Source organism: Adiantum capillus-veneris, chromosome 6, assembly GCF_014529385.1.
Source record: "Adiantum capillus-veneris isolate H3 chromosome 6, ASM1452938v2, whole genome shotgun sequence".
NCBI classification, from domain to species: domain Eukaryota; kingdom Viridiplantae; phylum Streptophyta; class Polypodiopsida; order Polypodiales; family Pteridaceae; genus Adiantum; species Adiantum capillus-veneris.
Window position 1 is genome coordinate 166,291,971 of NC_140936.1, and position 23,399 is coordinate 166,315,369.

The 23,399-nt window shown below is 41.0% G+C and overlaps 3 protein-coding genes and 1 pseudogene across 3 annotated transcripts; all 4 read left to right on the forward strand.

Annotated features, from left to right (window-relative positions):
• The first annotated feature begins 339 nt into the window (after positions 1–339).
• LOC147456660 (uncharacterized) lies at positions 340–4,790 on the forward strand. The gene is made up of 8 exons (XM_086515088.1): positions 340–1,914; positions 2,505–2,652; positions 2,804–2,932; positions 3,504–3,720; positions 3,862–3,946; positions 4,034–4,099; positions 4,187–4,569; positions 4,662–4,790. The coding sequence occupies exons 1-8, from the start codon at positions 1,638–1,640 to the stop codon at positions 4,731–4,733; spliced, it is 1,377 nt and encodes a 458-aa protein (XP_086371214.1). The 5' UTR covers positions 340–1,637; the 3' UTR covers positions 4,734–4,790.
• Positions 4,791–5,340: 550 nt separating this feature from the next.
• Positions 5,341–6,266, forward strand: LOC147456661 (uncharacterized). Its single transcript, XM_086515087.1, has 5 exons — positions 5,341–5,365; positions 5,467–5,502; positions 5,597–5,668; positions 5,756–5,815; positions 5,899–6,266. Exons 3-5 carry the CDS (start codon positions 5,597–5,599, stop codon positions 6,166–6,168), a joined length of 402 nt encoding a protein of 133 aa, XP_086371213.1. The 5' UTR covers positions 5,341–5,365; positions 5,467–5,502; the 3' UTR covers positions 6,169–6,266.
• A 1,570-nt stretch (positions 6,267–7,836) lies between these two features.
• On the forward strand, positions 7,837–8,326 carry LOC147456662 (uncharacterized; annotated as a pseudogene).
• A 2-nt stretch (positions 8,327–8,328) lies between these two features.
• On the forward strand, positions 8,329–9,444 carry LOC147456663 (uncharacterized). The gene has a single exon (XM_086513874.1). It carries the CDS (start codon positions 8,329–8,331, stop codon positions 9,442–9,444), a length of 1,116 nt encoding a protein of 371 aa, XP_086370000.1.
• The last annotated feature ends 13,955 nt before the right edge of the window (positions 9,445–23,399 follow it).

The following is a 23,399-nucleotide window of genomic DNA, read 5'->3' on the forward strand; positions in this document are numbered from 1 at the left end:
GAACTTCATCTCCAGATACATAATCCCACAATCCTTTACCAACCAAAACATTTTTGGCCATAAAAGACCAAAGAGAATAGTTGGTACCATCCAATTTGTCTTCGGATGTAAACGCACCGAAAATCTCTTTCTCCGTAGATTGAGCCATACTGTAGATGCACACAAGAGAGCAAAAGAACCTCCAAGAGATTCACAAATCTCCTCTCCAATCCAAGAAAAACTCTACACAAAATCTCAGCACAAAGCTAAGACAAGCTGCTTCCCAAAAGAACTGTTTACCTGAAGAAAATCTGTCAAAAAGCACACCCTCTTGATCTAAACGCCTCCGAAAAGTAACTTCTTCTACGCTGCTCAGAACAAAATTCTGAGGGCTCGAACGGCTCAGAATACTCCCGGAATGTCGAGGATGCTCCCACGAGCAAATTTTCCGAAAACTGCCTGAAAATTGCGATTGCGCGCGCGGACGCGAAAACGCAAGTAGAGGCTCTGGAAATCACCTCGCTCTGATACCAATTGTTGAAGATGATGAAACAGGAAACAGAAGGAAGACAACAACTCAGAGTAGGAAGAAGATGGAGAAGGAGAAGACACAGAGCTTGTGTACGAGATCTCTGTAGTCTGTCTCTCTGTATTGGAATAATAATGTATACAAACTCAGAGCTACAAAGCTTATATGAAACCCTAAGAGATAAGGTGTCCTTTCACACCGGATGTCCAGGGGAAAAACCCAGTGGGAGAAAAGTGCCCCTGGTGAAGCGCGTATACACACTAACACTACTACATGTCTACAGAGGACAACTATAACGGAAATGTTGTTCGATGCACATGCAATGGATCTCATCATGGAAAAAAAAAACTAAAAAGAGATTGCATAGATTGCTGAAAGAAATGCACAATGTGCAATATTCCTCGAAAAGAAATGTTGAGTTTTGATTACATTTCAATCGGTGAACAATTGAGATGCCTCTCCAAAAGCCAAACCATCTGTCATGACTTTCTTGAGATGTGGAGGAACAAGAACAGGTGGTTAGCAGATGGCAATGCAACCATAGTGACTAATATAGATGAGTTTTGGGATGGTGCAAAATGTAAAGAAGTGAATACATTTTGGAATCCGAATGCTCACTTTGAGTTGCCTATTATTTGTCCCAATGTTGATTGCAAACATGCCATTCGAGCTTGGCCAAGCCCAGAGAATGAGATTGAAAAGACATGGATAAATGGGGAGGAGATGTACAAGATATTGTGCAAATCTTGTCGGAAATCATTTTGTAGCCGCAAACACGTATGCAAGGTATTCTTCAATCCATTCTTCTTTGTGCATAGGTGTTATTTGATAAGACTTATACGTTTATTTCTTAAAACTTGTAGGGTGATCCAAGAAACTTTGCATTGCTTTTCCATTGGGATGGTTTTCAAACATCTCGAACTACTCAAAAGAATTGTGGAGTAGTGGAGATAAAGATTCTTAATGGTGGGAAAAAATCAGAGGTTGGAGCTTTGCCAGTGGTATTTATACCCTTCAGCTGCAAGAAGATAATTGGGAGTTCATCAAAGTTGTTTCATGTTTTTTTGAGGCCTTTAATGGAGGACTTGGAGAGGTTGTTTGTTGATGGAATAGAGATAGAGTTCTCCCAATGTTGTCCCCTATGTCCTCTTCGCAAAGGTTCATAGCTCGAGCTATGTTAATGATGGTCGGCTACTTTAAAGAAGGAGGGAAATCCTTTTGTTGTAGATGCAAGGCAAGTGCTCGTTTGGATAGTGAAGGATGTGGAAGATACATTTATGACAACAACAAGTATCAATTCAGATATCCTCCTACAAAGCGTCAGATAGAGGAGTCCACTACTGCTATCTTAGCCTCCAAAAGGGCCTTCTCAGAGGACCAGCGTGAAGCCATACTCAAGGAATGTGGTCTTTCTGGAGTGTCTCCACTGTGGAGATTTTATGACCTACATGGGTTTAATCCACATCTTGACCTAGTTTTTGATTGTATGCATATATTGTCATTAAACATGTTCTCGAAATATATTGGTGCTCTCATGAAATCCCTAAGTAATGATGTGAAAAAGATGGTTGATGATGCCACTCAAAGAGTGAGTAGAGTTGTCCCTACTCACAGTCGCTATGGTCGTTGGCCTAGATTTCCAAGCAAGTATCATGAGAGCTACAAGGTAGAGGAGAATCAGAAGTTTATTCAATGGTGCTTACCATATGTGCTATGTGAAGTGAGGGGAGTACCCAAAGACCTCTTTGATTTAGGTCTCCTTGTCATAGAAATTTCCCATGCATTTTTCAACTTCACTAGAGATAATGGATGGTCTCTGGAAGATATAAGTTTGATAAGAAAACTCCTTGCATCATGGAGAGTTAGAACAGAAGAGATTTTTGGTTAGAACTCAGCTCCACTGGAGTATGTTGCAGGTTAGGCATATTCTCTTATAAATAATTTGAATTTATTTTAGAAATCAAAGCTTATTTTGATTTTCTATCTGTTTGGTCAGGGTTTGGTGAAATTATTGATGACATTTTGCGTCATGGCAGTCACGATGTAATATGGTGCTATTTATATGAGCGCATGGTGTCTATTTATGTTCGTGTGAAGACAAATCACAAGGAGGATGAGCTTTCTTTGGTGAACTACCATCGAAGGTTACTCTTCACGAGAGTTTTCTCAAATGTTAAAATAGATAGAGATAGACTTCTACCAACACAAAGGATCTTTAAATTAAAGCTTCTCATAATTCTCTGTTCCCCCCAGAAGGTTACTTAGTTGACAATGACAATTGGTTACATTGTCCAGAGTGGCATGGATGTGGGATTCTGAAAGTCTCTTCAATAGAGAAAGCCAAAACTTTGTGGGGCTTGACCACAAGGCTCAATGTGGACTCCCCATGTACACAAGTGCTTGGACAAAAGGGGATTGTCACTGGTGGGAAGAAAATATCTTACTGAGATGCAACTTTAGAGGAGAAAAGATTTTGTGTTGAGTATTTAAATAAAGATGCAACAAAAGTTGGGGTTTATAACAAGGTCTTCTTCAAAGGAGAACTTTACAAGGTTGGAGATAATGTAGTGGTCTCGTGCGATGAAGGGAATACACAAACCAATAATGTGAGACATTGGAAGGCTTGCATCAACCACTTCTTCTCAATTGAGCATAATGGAAACTTGAGAATATTCTTTGGAGCGAACTATTATCGCCAGAGGATTTCATCTATTCAAGGGCATGACATCTTACAAATTGATAGTACTACAGGAATGAGTCTTCTTCAACAAAGAGTTATGCCCTATACTTGGGATTGCATAAGACCCATGGAGTCTTTGCTACACAAGTTTATAGATTTTCATTGTGGAAACAATATAATTGCACATGAAACTAAAGACTTACAGCTAAGACAACGACTAGTTGAGCCTGGTTGTGTTGGAAGTATTCCACCTTGGATTTAGGAGAATGACATTATCCTAATGAAACCAAACCTAAACCCTTTGTGTTATTTTAGCACGTTACAATATGCCGTTGTAAGGGCTGTGGATCATGCTCTCATGCAAGTGAAAGTTGCATGGATTAAAGAGATTGAGACTCAATATGGAGACAAACGATGGAAAGTTGTGAAAGAAGATGAAGAGTGGAAGACTTGGTGGCTGTGCGAGAGCAGTAACAAGAGCTGGATAGTTTTAAAAAGAAGAAATATTGTTGCTGGAGGTTTTATAAAGGAGGTTCCTGTTATGTGGCAATCATGACTATACAATAAAAGGTAACACTTGAATCTAAACATAGTTAGTAAATATTTTCTTAGGGGAGAGTAATTTGATTATTTTCGAAAGAAATAATATTAATGTGGTTTATTTTGTGTTTAGTGTACAAATGGCTGGGATCCGGACTTGGTAGAATTTCTAGAGGCCATGATTAAAAAGGCTAAAGCTGCAACTCAGACCAAGCAAGGTACTAGTGTATGTCTCTTCAATAGCACGCTACTCTAGTGGTGGCAAATTTGTTTAATAAATTTCTAATTAGCATTAATATGCGTAGAAATACAAAGTGGATCCTCTCGAGTAGTTGCCTCAGAAAATAAAGATTCTTTGCCAAATGAAAATGGTAACATACTTTGATTATTAGCATCAAATATATTATTCAAAAGTGGTTGACTTTATTAGAACTAATCTTTGTGAATGCTATTTATAGGTGTACGGATTTCTTCATCCTCTAGTAAAGAAAAAGTTAGGGCACCCTCTTATGACGATATATTTTGTCCACCAAAGAGGAAGGATAGGGATCCTAATAAGCTCTATGGGAAAGAGCTATTGGAGAAAATGCATAAAGAGCATCATGCAATTATTCTTGATAACTATCGCACTGTTCGTCGATGGTTTCGTAATTTCTCTATGCCGGCCGACTTACGTCACAACACAAAAGGCAAAGATGAGATTATACAAATTATTCGCGATAACTATGATAAAATTGCGGTGCTTTCTTGGGAAGGAGCTGAATACAAATGGCATGTGGAGGACATCTACAAATGGGTTGTGACCTCAAAACAAGCAAAGCTTAAGTACAAAAAGTCAAAGGTATCTAACGTTATCCTTGTTTTTACTTGCTTAATTTACTTTGTATATTTTAAAAAGGATTCTTTAATTATTTTATTTTTGACCTTAAATAGGAGGTGTTTGTGAAAAGTGAAAGCAAAAGTGAGTCCAAAGGAGGAAAACATCGACCCTACAATTTCACTTGAGGTATTGAATATTCTTACAATAGTAACTTATTATTAAATAATCACTTGAAATTTATCTTTTTTTTATTGTTATCTTTTATAGCCTTCTGTAAATGTTGTCTCAAATGCTAGTGATGAGAAAGAAAAAATGATTGATAGCTTCGAGGTAACTTTTTGTAGTATCAGTCTTTTGAATATAGATGTATATATAGTATCTATAACACATTATTTTACTATTTCAAGCAGCATGACCAAAGTGTATTAGTCAAAGGAGATTTTTTATGCTTTGATGGTATGTCAGAGGTAAATATTTCATAATTTAATTTTTGTTATCTCTTTTTAACATAACACGCTTGTTCGTGAAAGTAAAATTTGTTCTATTTGTAGGCTGATAAGTTTTTAATGGAAATTAATAACAGTGATGGGATTAAAGAGTACCAAGATGAGGTATGTCGTAAAGATTTTATATAATTTGTATACATAATCGGATTTTGTTAAAGTGTTATATTAAAATGTAGGATGGTGCTATGTTTAATGATGAGCTTCTTCCAATGTCGTACACGGAGCTATTACACACAGGACAATAAAAAAGAGTCCTAGCAAACAAAGATCTTGATACATCCGTTGAGACTTCTTCATCAAAAGTTCTAGATGTAATTCTCCTTTCATACTTCTTTTTTGTTATTGAATGTTTTGGTTTTTAAAGTTTTTAGTTTACAACATAATATGGTTTTGCTATCACTTTCATTAGCAGACATGTTGTCAACGTAAGAGTGGCAAAAAGAGAAAGGTAAGTGTTCTTCTCTTTTATTAACTTTTTATAATCTTAGAAAAGAATATTGCTTTGATTTTTAACGTCGTATTCTATGCTTTTTATATTGAAGATGAGTGAGAAAATGAAAACACTTAGTGAGCTTGACAGCGCTCGCAAAAGAGAGAGCAATGTCAACGAAAAGGTATATAACTTAATTTAGGGGTAAGCTTTAATTTTGAGTTATAAAGAGTCTAAGTAAAAGATTGCTTTCTTCTCTTTTTATGGTTAGATTGTGAGTACAAGTTCAAAGAAAAATATTGATTATGATGATTCTGCAAAGGTTGCAAAGGTGAGTATTTAAAAGTACATGCTTATAAGGATTAGTAGTGAATCCGTATAAAATATCTTATTAGATTTTTTTTTCTTTTGTAGATGGATTCGTACACATTAGAGGATATGGAGACTGTCTTACTAGTGTACACTAAGAAGAGAACAGTCAATGAGATGTATTTTTCGCTTCGAAAGGCGTATCTGAATTTGAAGAAGGAGGAGATTACTTTCAAAGATTATACTAAGGATTTGAAAAATCCAAATAGCCACTTGATGGCAAAGCAAGTTACGAGTTGGCTAATTGATATGAAGAAGATAGTCATTCATGGCTACTCACCTTTGAGTGCCAATGATATTGAACTTCTTTGTTAGAAGCATATTTCATGGCAAAAACTTGTGATTTTGACTTTAGGAAGTTATTATGCTCTTTTAAATTGGGACTATGTTTAATAAATTTAAAACATTGTAATGTGGGGAGCTATCAAAATTTGTCTTCTATGCGTTTTGTCTACATTATTTGTGATGTGATATTTAAGTATAGTTGTTGCTTTAATTATGGTCAATTTAACTACAAAGAGTTAGAGATTTTCTCCATGTAGATAGTAGGGATTATACATATAGATGAAAGAGCAATTAGGTGTTCAAATTACCTATATAGATAATTTTGTATATGTAGAATGAGATTCTATGCTTGAATCACTACATAGAGAATGTTTCACGTTCTCTAGTTTGGACTTTTATTAGGTACCTATATCTAAAGTAGTAAAAAACATACAGAATTTATTTTTTTTGCTATGTAGAGAAAGGTCAAAAGTTCCTTGTGAAAGCGCTGGAGTTGCATTGCATGGGGGCAATTTTGCTGAGGGGAGGACCAATAGCGAGGTCGCTATTGGCCAAAGAGAAGAATAAGAGCGAGAGAGGGGAGTACAGAAGAGGAGAGCTGAGCACCTCATGTCTTGAGGGGTTGAGGGAGCATTTGAAGGGCTTAAAAAGTGGGGTGCTAGCTTGTAGTGCCAGGGAAAAGAGCCCTAAGCTGGTGTACTGGGATGAGAGCCACTAGGGAAGTAGGCAACAGGTCTGGTAAGCAATAAACGGGGTCTGTAGAGGGTGGATGAAGGTCGCCATTAAGGGCATGAATGGAAGTCCTCAAAGATGCCAGTGGTCAAGCATGGCCAAGTGGAGAACAACGCAATCTATTGCAGGGTAGCAGACACCAAGAAAAGAACAACAAGGGCATTGGTTGCAGACAAAGGGTGCCATGGGTTGGAGTGCTTGAGAAAAGGCTCATTCAGATTGCATATATTAGAATCATAGGTTGCATAAGGAAGGGCCCTCGGGGATTTCAAAGGAAGGTTGTGCGCTTTAAGCAAGAGAGTTGCATGAAGTGAGAGTCAAAGAAAAGAGGAGTATGAGAGGGCGATGGGTTGAAGGGTCGCAAGCTACATATAGTTAAGTCAAAAACTGTGGGACCACGAGCGATACGGAATCACACACTTCCTCTCGCTCATGATCCATCAATGTACAATTTTAATTTATGCTGACCAATCAGTTTTTATCTTTATACTCTTGTTGTTCGGGTGAACATTATCATTTTTTATCTCTATCTCATGCCCATAGGAGTGTCATAAGTTTGGGTGCGTTGAGTATATGGGTGCTCTCTATCTGAATGCGGTGTGTGCCAATCTGAAAGCTCAAAGGAAAGTGGGGTCAAGCAAGGTACTTGATAGAGTTTTCTGTATTGTTTGTTATGGAATTGCCTATAAGTGGGTATATAGTGCTCTAGAGGAAGCTATCATGACGTGATTTGCAACTAGGTTGGTGTAGTATGGGTTGGTCGGGACCGGGCTTGGACATTGATTGTTTGTAGATCAAGTGTCTAGGTGTGTGTTTACTAGGGGATAGGGGTTCTGTGGAATCATTAGGCTATAGAGGGGCATTCAGATTGTGTGCTGGTGGTTTTCTCATTTCCCCCTTTCCATCTTGTGGTGCCCCCACGGAGGACCCACTGATTGCTTCTTAACCAAGTGTTCGTGAATCAAGATGAAGCAAGAGTTTGGTCCAGTGTTCAAAGGAGATGAAGATGCAGACGATTGGATTTCCGATTTTGAGCTATTTATGCTCAAAGTACTACGGATGCTAGGTGATGAAGCAAAGATCCAGACTCTACCTTTGGTGATGCGAGGTAAAGCAAAAGCTTGGTTCAATGGCTTAGAAGATGCACACAAGAAAAATTGGATAGGATTTCGCGAGCAAATTCTTTAAAGGTATCGAAAGGTGGTGTCGGCTTCGGAAGCATATGCAAAGATCAAAGGTTTGCAGCAGGATGTAAGTGCAAATTTTGATTCTTTTGTTGATAAATTTGAAGCTTATGGGGGGGATTTTGCGACTCCTACCCAAACAAGCCATGTGGGATACTTTAAGCTGGAAAGGTTTCTATCTTGCTTGCATCCCTATGTTTGTGAGAGAGTGGATTATGAAGATCCAAGGACCTTTGATGAAGCTGTCAAAGTCGCCAGAGCAAAGAGTCGAAAGATGAAGAAGAAGATGGATGCCGGATTGTTGCAGTCTATAATCACGACAGCCAGTGGACCTAGGCCCAAACAGATTGATGAGCATCAAGAGGTAACAGCCCTTTCTTTTATTGATATGAATGTGATCAAAGCATGTGAAGCTGATGCTAGGCTAGAAGAGGTAGAACAAATGCCAACCAGGTCTCAAAAAATACACAGAGGCATATTCAGAGTGCCACCCAATTTGCTTGCTCAAGAGGATGAGGTTATAAAAGGCCTTGAAGAAGAAGTGTTGGTCCTAGAACCAGCAACGAGGAAGGTAGCAGTGGTTCAAGAATTGGAAAGTTCAAAAGAGGAGTCCAACAACTCTTATAGCTCCAGCAGTAGTTTGGATACAGATGCTACATGGGAGACAGAATCCATGTCTTCTAGGTATGAAACTTATGATGTTTTTCATGTAGATGAAGTGGAGAAAGATGTATACAAGCTACCTGTCAATCCACTAAAGGTCAAAGAGAAGTATAGTGTTAAGTCTTGTGTGAATCTTCTAGTCGAGCAGCCTTCTCTTGTGTCTCGTGATGGTGAGTCCCTATTGGAGGAAGAGGTATGGTTCGATTGTGCATCTGACTTGGTTGAAGAGCAGGTTTCTCAGGATGACTTAGAGAAGCTAGAAGCAGAAGCAGAGGTATGTCATGCTGATTTATCTATACAGGGGATGGGACAACCTTGCCTTGATGGGCATGTCGAGGTGCACTTTGAAGTTTTGGAGTTGGTGTGTAGCCGTGGAGAGATAGCTCCGGTGAATGACTCTATGGAAACAAATACAGGTGCAACCTATAAGAGAGAGGCTCCATGCAAAGAGGAAGGTGCGACTAACCTTGCAGGTGATGAGTTGTTCCAAGAACAGGTTGAATCTCTAGCAGGTCATGCTTTTAAGTCTGAAGAGTTGGTTTTGGTGCCAATCTTAGAAGATTTGGATACATGTTTTCAAGAAAAACATGTTTACTTGGCTATGCAGCAGGTGGAGGAAAATGGCATGATAGCTGCTTATGATTTAGGTTTCTCAAGTGATGGCAAGTATGCTTATAGGCGGACACGAAGACTTATGGATGCAGGGAGACAAAGCTCCATGCTATGAAGAGCGGGAAGGGTGGCGTGTATATTGGCCTACAAGTGCAAAGCAAGGTTTGGATATACATGCTTTATAGGTGGATGGACATGAGGAATGCTTTACTTTTGATCCAGGTGGACTCTACACCATGCTTGGGGGAGCCTCGATCTTTCCATTTGACCCTGGAGGGTGATGTAGTAGCAGATGACTTTCTCCCTACCTCTATCCTATCTATATAGACACTATATTACCTATTTTACATCATTCTATCATATGCAGTCTTCTTTTACCTAAATAATACTGTGGTTGAGCATGAATGCTCAACGAGGGGGTGGGCAATGATGATGCAGCCAAACACTATCGACCCAGAGATATGCAAGAAGCATGTACATAAAGCTTAAGAGGTGGCTGGCATGGTGTTCAAGGTCATGGTAGATGCAAGGTATATTGGGTCCAATTAGGAAGTGTATGTCAAAGATGGCAATCAACAAGTTTATGGATTATCAAGATTCTCTAATAAAGGGAACTTATAAGTGCTACCATCGGTGGAGATCTCGAGCAGCATTGTTTAAAGTGCAGGTTATGTTCAATTGTCGTCGGTTGCGGCCATGGGCTCATCGACGTCTTGAGAAATGATCCTTATTATGATGCTTCATGCGTGGCGAAGCTGGATATAGACGACCGATCAAGCAAATGCTATATCTCTCCGGGCTCTTGCTCAGTCTAAAAGGTAGAGAAAAGTTATTACACGGGAATACGGAGTTATGGCAGAGGATTGAGTGGGATGGGAGTGTCGGCGATCAACTGCAGTCTCGAATACGTGAAACGAAGCTAAACAAGGAATTCAATTATAAGGCAAAGCTGGAGTTATTTTTTCTATTAAAAAAAATGAGTTGTGGACTGCAGTGCGGAGCTGATTGCATGGAGGGTGGTGCTACTGCAGGTCGTCTCCAAGGCGCAACTATGCAAACCGGGAGTTGCACGAGGCAAGTGCGCCATCTGTTGGTGGGGAAGGTGAGGCCAGTGGCGGCTCTTAAAAGCGCTGGAGTTGCATTGCATGGGGGCAATTTTGCTGAGGGGAAGACCAATAGCGAGGTCGCTATTGGCCAAAGAGGAGAATAAGGCCGAGATCAGAGGGGAGTACAGAAGAGGAGAGATGAGCACCTCATGTCTTGAGGGTTGAGGGAGCATTTGAAGGGCTGCAAAAGTGGGGCGCTAGCTTGCAGTGCCAGGGAGAAGAGCCCTAAGCTGGTGTACTGGGCCGAGAGCCGCTGGGGGCAGTAGGCAACAGGTTTGGTAAGCAGTAAACGGGGTCTGTAGAGGGTGGATGAAGGTCGCCATTAAGGGCATGAATGGAAGTCCTCAAAGATGCCAGTGGTCAGGCATGGCCAAGTGGAGAACAACGCAATCTATTGCAGGGTAGCAGACGCCAAGAAAAGAACAACAAGGGCATTGGTGCAGACAAAGGGTGCCGTGGCTGGAGGTTGCATGCATAAGAAGGGCCCTCGGGGATTTTAAAGGAAGGTCGTGCGCTTTAAGCACATGAAGTGAGAGTCAAAGAAAAGAGGAGTATGAGAGGGCGATGGGTTGAAGGGTCGCAAGCTACATGTAGTTGAGTCAGAAACTGTGGGACCACGAGCGATACGGAATCACACACTTCCTCTTGCTCATGATCCATCAATGTACAACTTTAATTTATGCTAACCAAATGAGTTTTTGTCTTCATACTCTTGTTGTTCTGGTGAACATTATCATTTTTTATCTCATTCTCATGCCCATAGGGGTGTCATAAGTTTGGGTGCGTAGAGTATATGGGTGCTCTCTATCTGAATGCGGTGTGCCACAATATGAAAGCTCAAAGGTAAGTGGGAGCAAGCAAGGGACTTGATAGAGTTTCGTGTATTGTTTGTTATGGAATTGCCTATAAGTGGGTATATAGTGCTCTAGAGGAAGCTATCATGATGTGATTTGCACATGGGTTGGTGTAGTATGGGTTGGTCGGGACCGGGCTTGGACATTGATTGTTTTCAGATCAAGAGTCTAGGTGTGTGTTACTAGGGGATGGAGGTGATGTGGAATCACTGGGCTATAGAGAGGCATTTACTGAGTGTGTTGGGTGTTTTCCCATTTCTCCCTTTCCAACGTTGCAAGAAGTCCCTTCGGATGTACTCAAGAGAGCGAACAATCTCAAGACTTAAGCTCTCTAGATTGGATTGTGCCATCGTAACCGGTGTGGGTGGAATAACGCAATCAAGTGGAGAATTGAGCCATTGTGTGGAAACTGCTACCATAATAGATGACATAGAAAATTAAGCGTTTGAAAATGTGGTCAACAAGCATATTTCTCTGGGTTGGGTGGATTCTCAAAGAGCTCCCTATAATGGCAAACATCTGCGTTTACCTTTATGTTGACTTCTTTCGAACCCCTCCATCCGCATGCATGATGATCAGGTGGTAGATTTGCAACTCTCCATTGCAAATAAAAGCTACCAACCAACCATGACAAGATTTATTATCAGTGAGCAAATTTTTGGGGATGATCATAAGCAATCCTCTCGTCGTGGTCACACTTTGAGAGATCTTGCAATGTCATATGACTTGGATGAGTAGCTTCGTCTAATCCTCGAGTTTAGTCACATGGTCGAGAGGTACTTTGTGATTTGGGATGGAAATCACATATTTGGAGACATGGATGCGGTGGATGAACAAGAATGACATCGAAGGAACCAAGAGTGGAGTGCGTGCTTGTCAATTTTCGACCCCATGAGACAACGGAGTTTCTATTGGTTTTGGGAATGATAAACAGGTAAATCCAACTGTTTTTTACGAATGTAAATGCATCTTATTGTTTTTGACAATGTGTATTTACATCCGAGTGTTAAACAGGGCCAACAAGGGTTTTGGTCCCTCACACCACTATGCATGATATATTCAAGATGAGAAAGCTAAGGTTGGGGGACCCAACTTCACTCTTGCAATTTTTTTTGGAAAGAGTGCATTTGGCAGCAGAGAGGACTTTGAACTTTAGGAGTTTAAACAAATCGAAGTGGCCAAAATTGCCAATGGCTGTCCTTGCTCAACTCATTTGGAAGGTATGCTTGAAATCAATGCTAAATGAGAATATGTGTTTTGATTATGAAATCTTATTATATATGTTTTGATTGTGTTCTTGGCAAATGATAGGAAGAGTTTGATGCTATGTACAATAGTAAAACTAAAGGGCTGCCATCAAAAGGGAGTTTCGACTACGACTTGACACCTGACGCATACAAGACCATATTAGGTATTTTGGTAAAAATCTCACATTATGGGAATCTCCAAATCGACCAAATTCATGTAATTTGGGAATTTTCCACTTAAAGTGGGAAAAATTGAGGTGTGTGGCTAGTAAATAAAGTGAAAATCTCATAGGATTGTGGTGTTGATAAACACCAAAAGTCAAGAGGATGTACAACACATGGATTTGAATAATAACTATAAATTACATAAAACAAAGGAAGATACAAAAAAGATTTTGTTTACAAATTGACTAGTATAGTCACAATAGAAGCTCCACATAATTCTACTCCACATTTGATACCATATCTGAACTTTGATCCAAGTGTGGCTGATGTGCACGAGTGAGGCCTTCTTTGGCTTTTAGAGCATGTCTTTCTGGAATCTTTATTCTAGAAAATGGTCCTTCTTTGTTGGGTCTCCAGGACCAAACAATTGCATCTATAGTTTCCCACACTTGTGGGTCCTTATAGTTGACAGCCCAATAACCCTTCCAACAATTACTGTAAGCTTGAGTATCTGTCATCCCACTTTTTCTCGCGCAAGGTGCCCAATATTGAATCAAGAGTTTTCTGTAGTTTGGTGATGTAGGCTCATTATCAATGTCAGATAAAGCCATTGCAAGCCACACTGGATAGATTTCTGTGTCACTCGGAACAAGCATAAGAAAGTCACCTTAGTGCACATCAGACATAGGGTCAAACTCTTCCCTTGGCCTATCTCGTTGAGGCCCACAAAAATGATCGTTCAACTCTTCAAGGCCTAGGAATCTTTCTGCTCCTTGTTGCAAATTCATTGTAGTGCTTTGTGGGTGAGAATATTCTTGAGTTTTTGGCCAAAACATTTCATACAAGATTCCCTCTGATATGATTGCTTTTCCAATCTCTTCAATTACCTTACTCCAATAATCTATCACGGGTCTATAATATCGTGGAATACTTGAACCATTCCCTAAATTTTTCCAAAATTTTATATAGTTCTTTAGCCCCAAAATGACTTCTTCGTGGGCCTTGACATACTCCGCCATTTGTACTAGAGGTGGATCTCCATGTGGTAACATTGGCTTGCATTCTGTGTCTGTTTTCCAAAGGCGAATACTTCTACTCCAACTTGATACACCTACATGTGCCTTATATTGCATCATTGGTGTCTCATCCTGCATAAAGAACCTGAACTGAAGCGGTTTGGAATGTCCAACAAGTATGTCTTGTCCATCACAAAGATAGCCATCACAATATTGCTTGAAATCGGGGATCTTTGTGAGAAAAAATGGAGATGGAGATGAAGATGAGTTGTTTCGTAATGTATCCATCAAATGTGGCAAAGTATAGGTTTGTGTAACTCTCAACTTCTCTAAAAACCTACTAAACATGGCGTCTATGTCCTCATGTGTATGCCCAACCATTAAAAATCCCAACTGGATGGTTTTGAAAACACCCCTTGCAACAAGCATTGACAAATAGGCAAATAAGTATCGATTTTTGTTTTCCCCTGCACAATTATCCAATTGTAGCAACAAGTTCTCTGGCAATCTTCGAAATGTTAACCCCAATTCCTCTTCTGCAATTTCTGACGACTACACAATGGGCTCTTTTCCATCACTCAAGTTATGGTAGTCCAAAGCATCCCTTGAGTTCAAAGCATGTAGTAGTGAAATATTGCTCCTTGGAAGTCCATTTGTTACTAGATCACCAAGAGGATGCTTATCTATCCTCTCGAGGTTATGTAAACAATTAGCAATTGAGCCAATTGTAAGATTTGGATCAGCTGGCCACAAACCATTCAAGACAAAGTGTCCGTAATGACCTTCTCCATGTCCATGAGTGATCATGCCAATCAATGCCACCTGCAGATTATATCCTGAATCCACACCCTTGGGAACAATGCGTAATCTAGGAATGGCAGTCTTCTTTTGATCCATCTTATCATGGATTATGCATACATATTTTTGTGGTTGAGTTTCTGAATATGTGCGCCATGCATAATATAGGCTTCTGTAACTCTTTTGTTGTGCCATGTGAACTTCTCTCTCCCTCAAGAGAAGAGCTCTCTCTTCAAGAGAAGGTTTAGCTTCTAACCTTGCCTTGATTGAGCTACAAATATTGCACTTAGAGAACTCACTCATCTTTGTTAAAGTGACATGTGGGTACTCTTTGTTCCAAATTCTACCAAAAGAAGATTGGGATAGCTTCTTCTCATAGCCCATTTGGTCAAGTGTCGTGTTGATTTCACATAAAATATCCACTTGTTTGTATGTTGATGGAATCACCAATTGAGTCTCTCTTGAGCCATCTAGCAGTGTTCTACTTCTATGTGGCATCTTCTCAGAGTTGTTTTCCACAAACTCATTTAGTAGTGCTCTTGCTAAACTAGTATGTTGAAGTCCCCTTCTCAATGTACATGTGTTCCCATGTACATATTGGCGCACACCATTTTCGAAGTTCTCCTTGTATCGATAAAATGATGTCTTTGGTATTCCATGTAGCTCATACCATGCTCTACAACAAACAATAGAGCCATTTAGCCTGAATTGGTATCGTGACTTCTCATTTTTCTGATAACATATAGAAAGAACATCATAAACATAATTAGTGCGTGATTTTTGAGACTCTCCCCAAAATTGTTGTCGTAACCTTGTCACCATATCACGATCTGCAAATTGGCAGCATTTTTGTGCACAACAATCAATGCATGATACCCTTTGAATTGATTTGTTTGAAAGGTAAAAAGTCGAAGCTGGTGCTGCTTTTGATTTTTGAGTCCTGTTCATGAAAGTGTATCGTCTCTTCCTTGACAACTGGACAACATTACTCCCATCAAGTTTTTTTCCAACATTGCCATCGTTGGATACATCCTCATATGTAGCATGCATGCCATCAACAGGAACAAAGCGTTGTAATGGGCTCCCATTCAACATTCTTGTCTGCTTGATGGGCCACTTTAGCAAAGTGATGCTACCCACTTCAACCACATCATCAATGCTTGCATTTTCTCTTTCAATACCCACACCCATACAATCAGGACCAAGTTCCTGAAAGTTGACATAATCATGTGGAAATACATATAAGATGGTCCCTTCATTCATGGTTTGCATCATTGTGTCATCTTTTAAAAGGACCCTCTGATTTCTCCAAGACTCTCGAATCATTGCTTCAAATTCTGGGCTTGTCATAGGTATTGCATCTGTAACTAGAGGATCAGAATGATCATGTTCTTCATCACCATTGTAGCTTTCGTGTGGATCAATTAAGTTCCCATTTAATACAAAAGATTGCAAAAGAAGCTTTGACCATTGAACAACACTCCATAATGAGCCTTGGAGAGATGAAGTATCCATTGTAGGAAAAGGTAGGACCACATCCTTCAAGCATTCCTCCACTAGTATGGAGACATTTCCTAGCCCTATCTTTGTACCACCACAAGTGGAATCTGGATCTGTTCTACACACACAACCAATACCAATGATTTCATTGTCAAGTATCATATGTACTTTCTCCCCAGATTCGAAGTCCATCCTGTAAGTAAAAAGATTACATTGTTAAATCCATAGTTATAGAAAAATACTCTTCAAACAAAAAATCATGCTACAACATGAAAAAGGTTTGCATAGGTTGGACAAGTGGTGAACCTTGAAACCAAATCCTCCTTGCTATATTAATGGAAGCAAGGTTGGACAAGTGGTGGACCTTGAAACCAAAGCCTCTTTGCTATATGAGAGCATAGGTTGGACAAGTGGTGGACCTAGTTGTAATACCCACTGCCACCTATCAACTACTATAGGACTATGATTTCCAATGTCCAAGTATCCCTTGAGTCTTTCAAGGTTGAACACGTGGTGGACCTTGAAACAAAAATCCCCTTTCTATATCAGAGCATAGCTTGGACAAGTGGTGGACCTAGTTATAATGCCCAATATCCAAGGTGAAATACCTTAGGACTTTGCTACCTTGCTTGCCAATGTTTACGTAGCCCCTCATTTCTTTAATGGAAGTAAGGTTGGACAAGTGGTGGACCTTGAAACCAAAGCCTCTTTGCTATATAAGAGCATAGGTTGGACCTAGTTTTAATACCCACTGCCACCTATCAACTACTATAGGACTATGCTTTCCAATGTCCAAGTATCCCTTGAGTCTTTCAAGGTTGAACACGTGGTGGACCTTGAAACGAAAATCCCCTTTCTATATTAGAAAGGTTGAACACATGGTGGACCTTGAAACGAAAATCCCCTTTCTTTATCAGAGCATAGCTTGGACAAGTGGTGGACCTAGTTATAATGCCCAATATCCAAGGTGAAACACCTTAGGATTGCTACCTTGCTTGCCAATGTTTACGTAGCCCCTCATTTCTTTAATGGAAGCAAGGTTGAACAAGTGGTGGACCTTGAAAGCAAAGCCTCTTTGCTATATGAGAGCATAGGTTGGACCTAGTTGTAATACCCACTGCCACCTATCAACTACTATAGGACTATGCTTTCCAATGTCCAAGTATCCCTTGAGTCTTGCAAGGTTGAACACGTGGTGGACCTTGAAACCAAAATCCCCTTTCTATATTAGAGCATAGCTTGGACAAGTGGTGGACCTAGTTATAAAGCCCCTCCTTTCTTTAATGGAAGAAAGATTGGAAAAGTGGTGAATCTTGAAACCCAAACCCTTTGGCTATATATAGAGGATATCTTGGACAAGTGGTGGGCTTAGTTGTAGTATCCAATGTCCAAGGTCCAAGGTGAACTATGTAAAGACCTTACTTCCAAAAACAGAGTCGTACAAGTGGTTCTCCTTGAAACCAAAACCTCCTTAGTGTATTAGAACATAGCTTGGAGAAGTGGTGGACTTAGTTGTAATGGTGAATGTCCAAAGCAAACTATTATAGGACCTTGCTTCCCAAATCAAGTTTCACTACAAGAGGTTGTGTGCTCTTGTGACGCTGTTAGCGACGGAAATACACTGGGTTTTTATAACCCCCGGCGTCGCTAAAACCGTCGATACGAGAGCGTCGCTATATGCGTCGCTATAAGCGTCGCTATATAGCGACGCCTATAGCGACTTTTACACAGAAGACTATAGCGACGCTCATAGCGACGCTACAGAGCCATAAATAGCGACGCTTATAGCGACGCCCGAGAGAATTTTTTTTGGTGGCAGGGCATTGAATGCCCTGCCACTCATCAACCATATTGTACTTGATTCACTTTTTAAAAAAAGTGCAAAGATAGATAATAGACCCAAAATAGTCACCCACAAGACGTATTGTTTGCAAAATTGACAATTGTACACATCATAAGCAAAATGAATTGATTGGCAAATGTAATAATGACAATTGTACAACATCATAGGCATAAAGAATTGATTGGCAAAAGGAACTGCGGTGACAAATGTAATAATATACATGGTTCAAAGAGACGTATAGAATCCGTCTCATGATACATAAGCTATGAGAAACCCTAAACTAATGCTATCTAGCTACGGCTAAACTGACGTCGTCTAGTCAGACGTCTCATCGCGTCCAAGCGGCGTATCTGTCGGATTCTGCAAAAAAAGACAATAAGACAGCTTTCAATAAGTATAAACATATAACGACATTTATAAAACAATACAAAAAATAAAAAAGAGTAAACCCTAATACTAACCATACCGCCGCGATAACTGAGAATATCCATTAGGGCGTTTAAGCCCTTCCTGCCTGCGTACTCGCGCTCGTACGGTGTGGGATCACGTCCTGTCATCGACCACTGTCAAAACATACAAAGATTTCATTATGTTAGAACTAAAAAACTCATAAACCCTAAACTATCGAACATGCATAAAGAGCAATGTGAAAACATTTACAAAATCGGCCTCAAATGATGCTCATCCACCGCTCCCCAAGTGGTGCGAGCTCCCTGCCTCTACTCGCGCTCTGGCTGCATCCTTTTGTTGCTTCCACTTGTCGGGATTCTCGCATGCTGCTTTCTTCGCATTCTTCCAATCTTCTTTGGCCAGCCAATCTGGCCTGTTCCACCCATTCTTGATTGCTTTTTGCACTTCGGAACGCTTGTGTTTGCAGTATTCGCGCATTCGAATCTTCATCAGGTCTTCATTGAAGCGCTGATCCCGTGTTGGAACGGGAAACTCATCATGAAGTATGCTGATGACTCTGTTTTTTAAATCACTTGGTACTTCACTCCATTTGTTTAGTATGTAGTGTCTAAACAGCTGAGAGCAAAGACCACGCATGCGCGAGATCACCTTCTTGCCGTCATCATCCATAATGATGCCGCCGCTGATGTCGACGGAGTAAGGCAAGCCCTCTAGCCGGTGACGCGTGAACCTGGGTGTCCCGACAGGGGTCTCTAGCGGCGTGTCGATGGGGGTACGGACGTCAGGTGTCTCCACCGGCGTCTGGGCCCCGAAGCGAGGAGTGTCGAGTGGGGTGGCTCCTGGCGGAGTAGGTAGAGGTGTGTAGCTTCTAGGAACAGTCAGCCGTGCAAAACCTGGAGTAGATGGCGATGCTGTGGCTGGTGTGGGGGCGGGCAAAGAAGGGGAGGGTAAAGAGCCTCGTCGAACACGAGGCGGTGTGGAGGCATCGGTGGCGGAATCCCCACAACAACCGCCACCGCCACCACTAGAGCGCCGGTGTCTAGACGAGTGTGAAGCTCGTCTCGTCGACGCCGAAGCTTCGGAGCGCGCCGAATGCTCCGAAAGAGAGGGAGATGCGGATGGAGTAGGAACGCGCGATGATGCGCCAGAGCGATGACGCTCCACGTACCACTGTCTCTGCTGCGGTGACAAAGAAGAAAGAAACTCTTCATCAACCAACCAACCTTCTGCCATGCTACCCTCTGGACGTGCCTTTTGACGCACATATCCCTTAAGCGTTTTCATGAAACACTCTAAGAAGAACATCCATCTGGAATGAACTGTGCCAGCTATTTCCACCTCATCAACTATGTGAACAAGAAGATGCACCTGAATGGTTAGCATTGTAGTAGGAAAATGTTTCTCAAACATGCACACAAGCTCCGCAGCATTTAGTTTGGCGAATGGTATGGAGTCTACGTTGATCTCCTTTTGTGAGATCCATTGCACCAGCTTTGCAAGTTTGTAGATTGTGTTACGGATGTCGAGAGACAAACATCCCTCAATGGCAACCGGTAAAATAAACTGTAAAGTATGTGCAGCAATGATATTAAAGTCCACATTTTATGCAATGATATTAAAGTCCACTATGAATGTACCTGACACATTTTATGCCAATCGTGTGACTTCAAACCGGTAAGCTTTCCTTCTTTAGTAAAACACGTTTGGAGCGAGTGCATTACGCCAGTGGGGATCCGCAAAGATCAAATGGTCTCTTTTACTTTGCGTTCTTGGGCTCCTATGAAAATCCATGGTGCTTTAGGGAGTTTTATCGATCCATCAGACGCTGTTTGCGGCCAATATTGCTCCATACGATCCACATTTCTAAGGTCAACTCTGGCTCCCAAAGTATCTTTCTTGCCGGTCAAATGGTCCCATAGTAGATTACCCACATTCTTGAATATGTGCATTGGATCGAGCAAGTGATTGATCATGAGTCGGGGCCAGTATGGTAACTCGTACCATAGAGATAGTCTCTTCATCCCTGGAGGCAATCCGTCATCGCACATCTCCTTCTGCTCTAACCATGCTTGTGCAGACATCCTTGGTGGCTCTCTTCCCAAAAAGCCATCGCGTAACACATGATTCTCTGGAAGATACGCTTGATGACCTTCGTAGATTTGCTTCTTCAGTGAGGGTGTCCTACGTGCATTCAGTCTAGGTCCACATGTGACACATGCTCTGTATCCGCTTGTTTGAAGCCCTGCATGTATACACATGATAATAGATCAACTATGGGAAAAAACAAGATTTATAGTGTCTGAGTGAGGAGTGTCAATAGATCACCTGAGCATTCTGTTAGCTCGGGATAGTCATGCATGGTCCACATTAGAATGCCTCTGATCAAAGCATTCCGTCGTCCTGTGTGTCGGCTCATATCCACCACCTCTATGCCAATCCACAATTGTTGTAGCTCTTCCAATAGTGGACGAAGATACACATCCATATTCCCCACTTTATATCGCCCTGGCACAATCAAGCTTAGCCATAGGTGCCCCTTCTTCGTAGTCAACCACGGGGGAATGTTGTAGTTGACGATGACAACGGGCCATACACTGTAAGATGTTGATCTTTGACCAAATGGATTTACGCCATCCATAGCCAGGCCTAAGCGCAAATTTTGAGCTTCCCTGGCAAAATCCAACCATGTTCCATCTATATGTTTCCACGCTACGCAATCTGCAAGAATTCGTAGCACACCATCCGAAGATTTATTCTCCTCATGCCATGATGCTAGGGCGGCCATGGACTTACATTCGAAGAAATGCTTGATGCGAGGAAGCAGAGGGAAATGTCGCAAAACCTTTTGTGGAATTTTTGTCCCGTGGAGATCTACTCGATATCTTTCGGAATGACATTTCGGACACTTCTCCATGTCTATGTATTCCCCTCTGAAAAGAATGCAGTCATTAGGACAAGCGTGGATAGAATTGTAATCCATCCCCAAGTTTCACAAAATCTTTCTTGCTTCATCTCGGGAATCTGACATCACATTGTCAGCTGGTAGTATGTGCTCTTTCAGCAATCTACACAACATAAAAATATGATACAGTCGTGTAAAAATCTATCAGATCATTATACATTTAGAGTTCTATTAAAGTAAACTAATTGTAATAGATCACCTCAAAAGCGCTGTGACGCTAGTGTCACTCCATCCAAACTTTGCCTGCATGTTGGGAAGAACCAGGAGTGCTTTCAATCTAGACATACGTGCTCCATTATACAATGGCGTATCGGCTTCACTTTTCATATCATCACAGATAAGCCTTTCTGAATCCATGATCGTCTCGATCATTTCATCAATCTCGGGCTCAAACATTGCCTCGTTGGGAATGTGCTCTGCATGATCATCCCCCGAGCTGTCAGAGGCTACATCTTGTGGCCTCACATATGCTGCTTGACCAAAGCGCCTGCGAACACGTCTATTGGGTTGCAAGATTGCTGCTTGTTGGCCAGCGTCAGAGTCCGACGAGTTATAATTGGCAACAACTCGATCTATAATAGATGGATCGAACTCGCCAAATTCGCGAACGTGCTGCAAAGAAACACGTCTTGTCCGTCGCACAGCATGCTTGCATTGATTACAAGGACATAAGACCCTCGTTGAGAGATAGGTGTTTCGGTTGGACGGTCCCACATCCTCGTCGCTACTCATAATGAGGATAAAAAACTTATAACCTGGACAACAAATTTAATATTCTATTGGCATTCTTCGTCTTCTCTCTCTCTCTCTCTCTCTCTCTCTCTCTCTCTCTCTCTCTCTCTCTTTACCTCACATTCTCTAGTCATGTCCAATCCCCGCACACCTCGGTCTAGAGGTGCACGGAGATCAGAACCACCGGGTTATAATCTCATCTTTATTGGTCAATACCTATATTTGTGGGTACAAGAAATCTACACACCCACGTCTACATGATACTGCATGTAGTGGACAAAACCCCTTTGCCTCTTCTCTAGCTGTAGCACTTCACTTCATCTTAACATCTTTTCACAGTAGATCTTTTCACTGTTCGTCTAACTCTAAACCCTAAACCGTAAGTAATTCTTGCGTGGACTCGATCTAACGTAAATAAGCGTAAATCTAAATAAACGTAAATCTAACTAAAAATAAAGCTAAATCTAATTTAACGTAAGTCTAATGACTAGAGGTTGTCTAGATGGTCATTGTGTCGGGGATGTAGTGACTCTTGCCGCCCTGAAGATCCACCTTCTTTCCTATCTTCTGAAGACATTTCACCAGTACTTTTGGATCGACGGAGCCCACCATGAGTGAAGGCAGCAATACCCTATATTCCATTGAGGGCTTTCTTCACCCGCTTCATGCAGGCATCGTAGTCTATGGAGACCTAAATCTAATCTAATATAACGTAAATCTAAATCTAGCTTAAATAAACGTAAATCTAGTTAAAAATAAACCTAAATCTAATTTAATTTAAGTCTACATATAACTTAATCTTTAACGTCTTTTAAGATAGTTTCCTACGACGTTATAACTCTCTTCTTCTTGTGTGTGTGCGCGTGTGTGGATGTGTGTGCCAATAAAAAGAGATAAATGGTATAACCTTTCTATCACCCATGCCAAGTATGATAGATTGATTATGCCATTTCCCTCTTGAATAATAGGTCTTGAGTTCAACTCCTCGTCGGCTAGATCTTTAGGTCTTTTAATTTTAATTAGTTTCCTACGACGTTAAATTAGTTTCTCTCTCTTTCTCTCTCAATGTGTGTGCGTTTTTTTGGATCGTATGCATGTTTTCTCTCTCTTTTCCTCTCTCAATGTGTGCGTTTTTTGTTTATGCATGTTCTCTCTCTCTTTTCCTCTCTCAATGCGTGCGTTTTTTGTTTATGCATGCTCTCTCTCTTTTTCTCTCTCAATGTGTGTGCATTCTTTGTTTATGTATGTGTGTGTGCGCGTTTTTGTTTTTGTTTGTACTCTCTCTCTCTCTCTCTCTCTCTCTCTCTCTCTCAAAAACACTATGTGTGTGTGTGTGTATGTGTGTGTGTGAGAGAGAGAGAGGGAGAGAGAAAGAGGGGAAGGGAACATGAGAATGAGGAGAGGGAAGGAGCATACCTGGCTCTCCTTCCTCTCCT

Coding starts and splice junctions, on each gene's coding strand:
- LOC147456660 (XM_086515088.1), top strand. CDS start 1,638: ATGTTGTCCCCTATGTCCTCTTCGCAAAGGTTCATAGCTCGAGCTATG. Junction 3,721..3,861: donor CTGGAGGTTTTATAAAGGAG/GTTCCTGTTATG, acceptor TTTTGTGTTTAG/TGTACAAATGGCTGGGATCC. Junction 4,100..4,186: donor TTCTTTGCCAAATGAAAATG/GTAACATACTTT, acceptor TGCTATTTATAG/GTGTACGGATTTCTTCATCC.
- LOC147456663 (XM_086513874.1), top strand. CDS start 8,329: ATGAAGAAGAAGATGGATGCCGGATTGTTGCAGTCTATAATCACGACA.
- LOC147456661 (XM_086515087.1), top strand. CDS start 5,597: ATGAGTGAGAAAATGAAAACACTTAGTGAGCTTGACAGCGCTCGCAAA. Junction 5,669..5,755: donor AGAGCAATGTCAACGAAAAG/GTATATAACTTA, acceptor TTTTATGGTTAG/ATTGTGAGTACAAGTTCAAA. Junction 5,816..5,898: donor ATTCTGCAAAGGTTGCAAAG/GTGAGTATTTAA, acceptor TTTCTTTTGTAG/ATGGATTCGTACACATTAGA.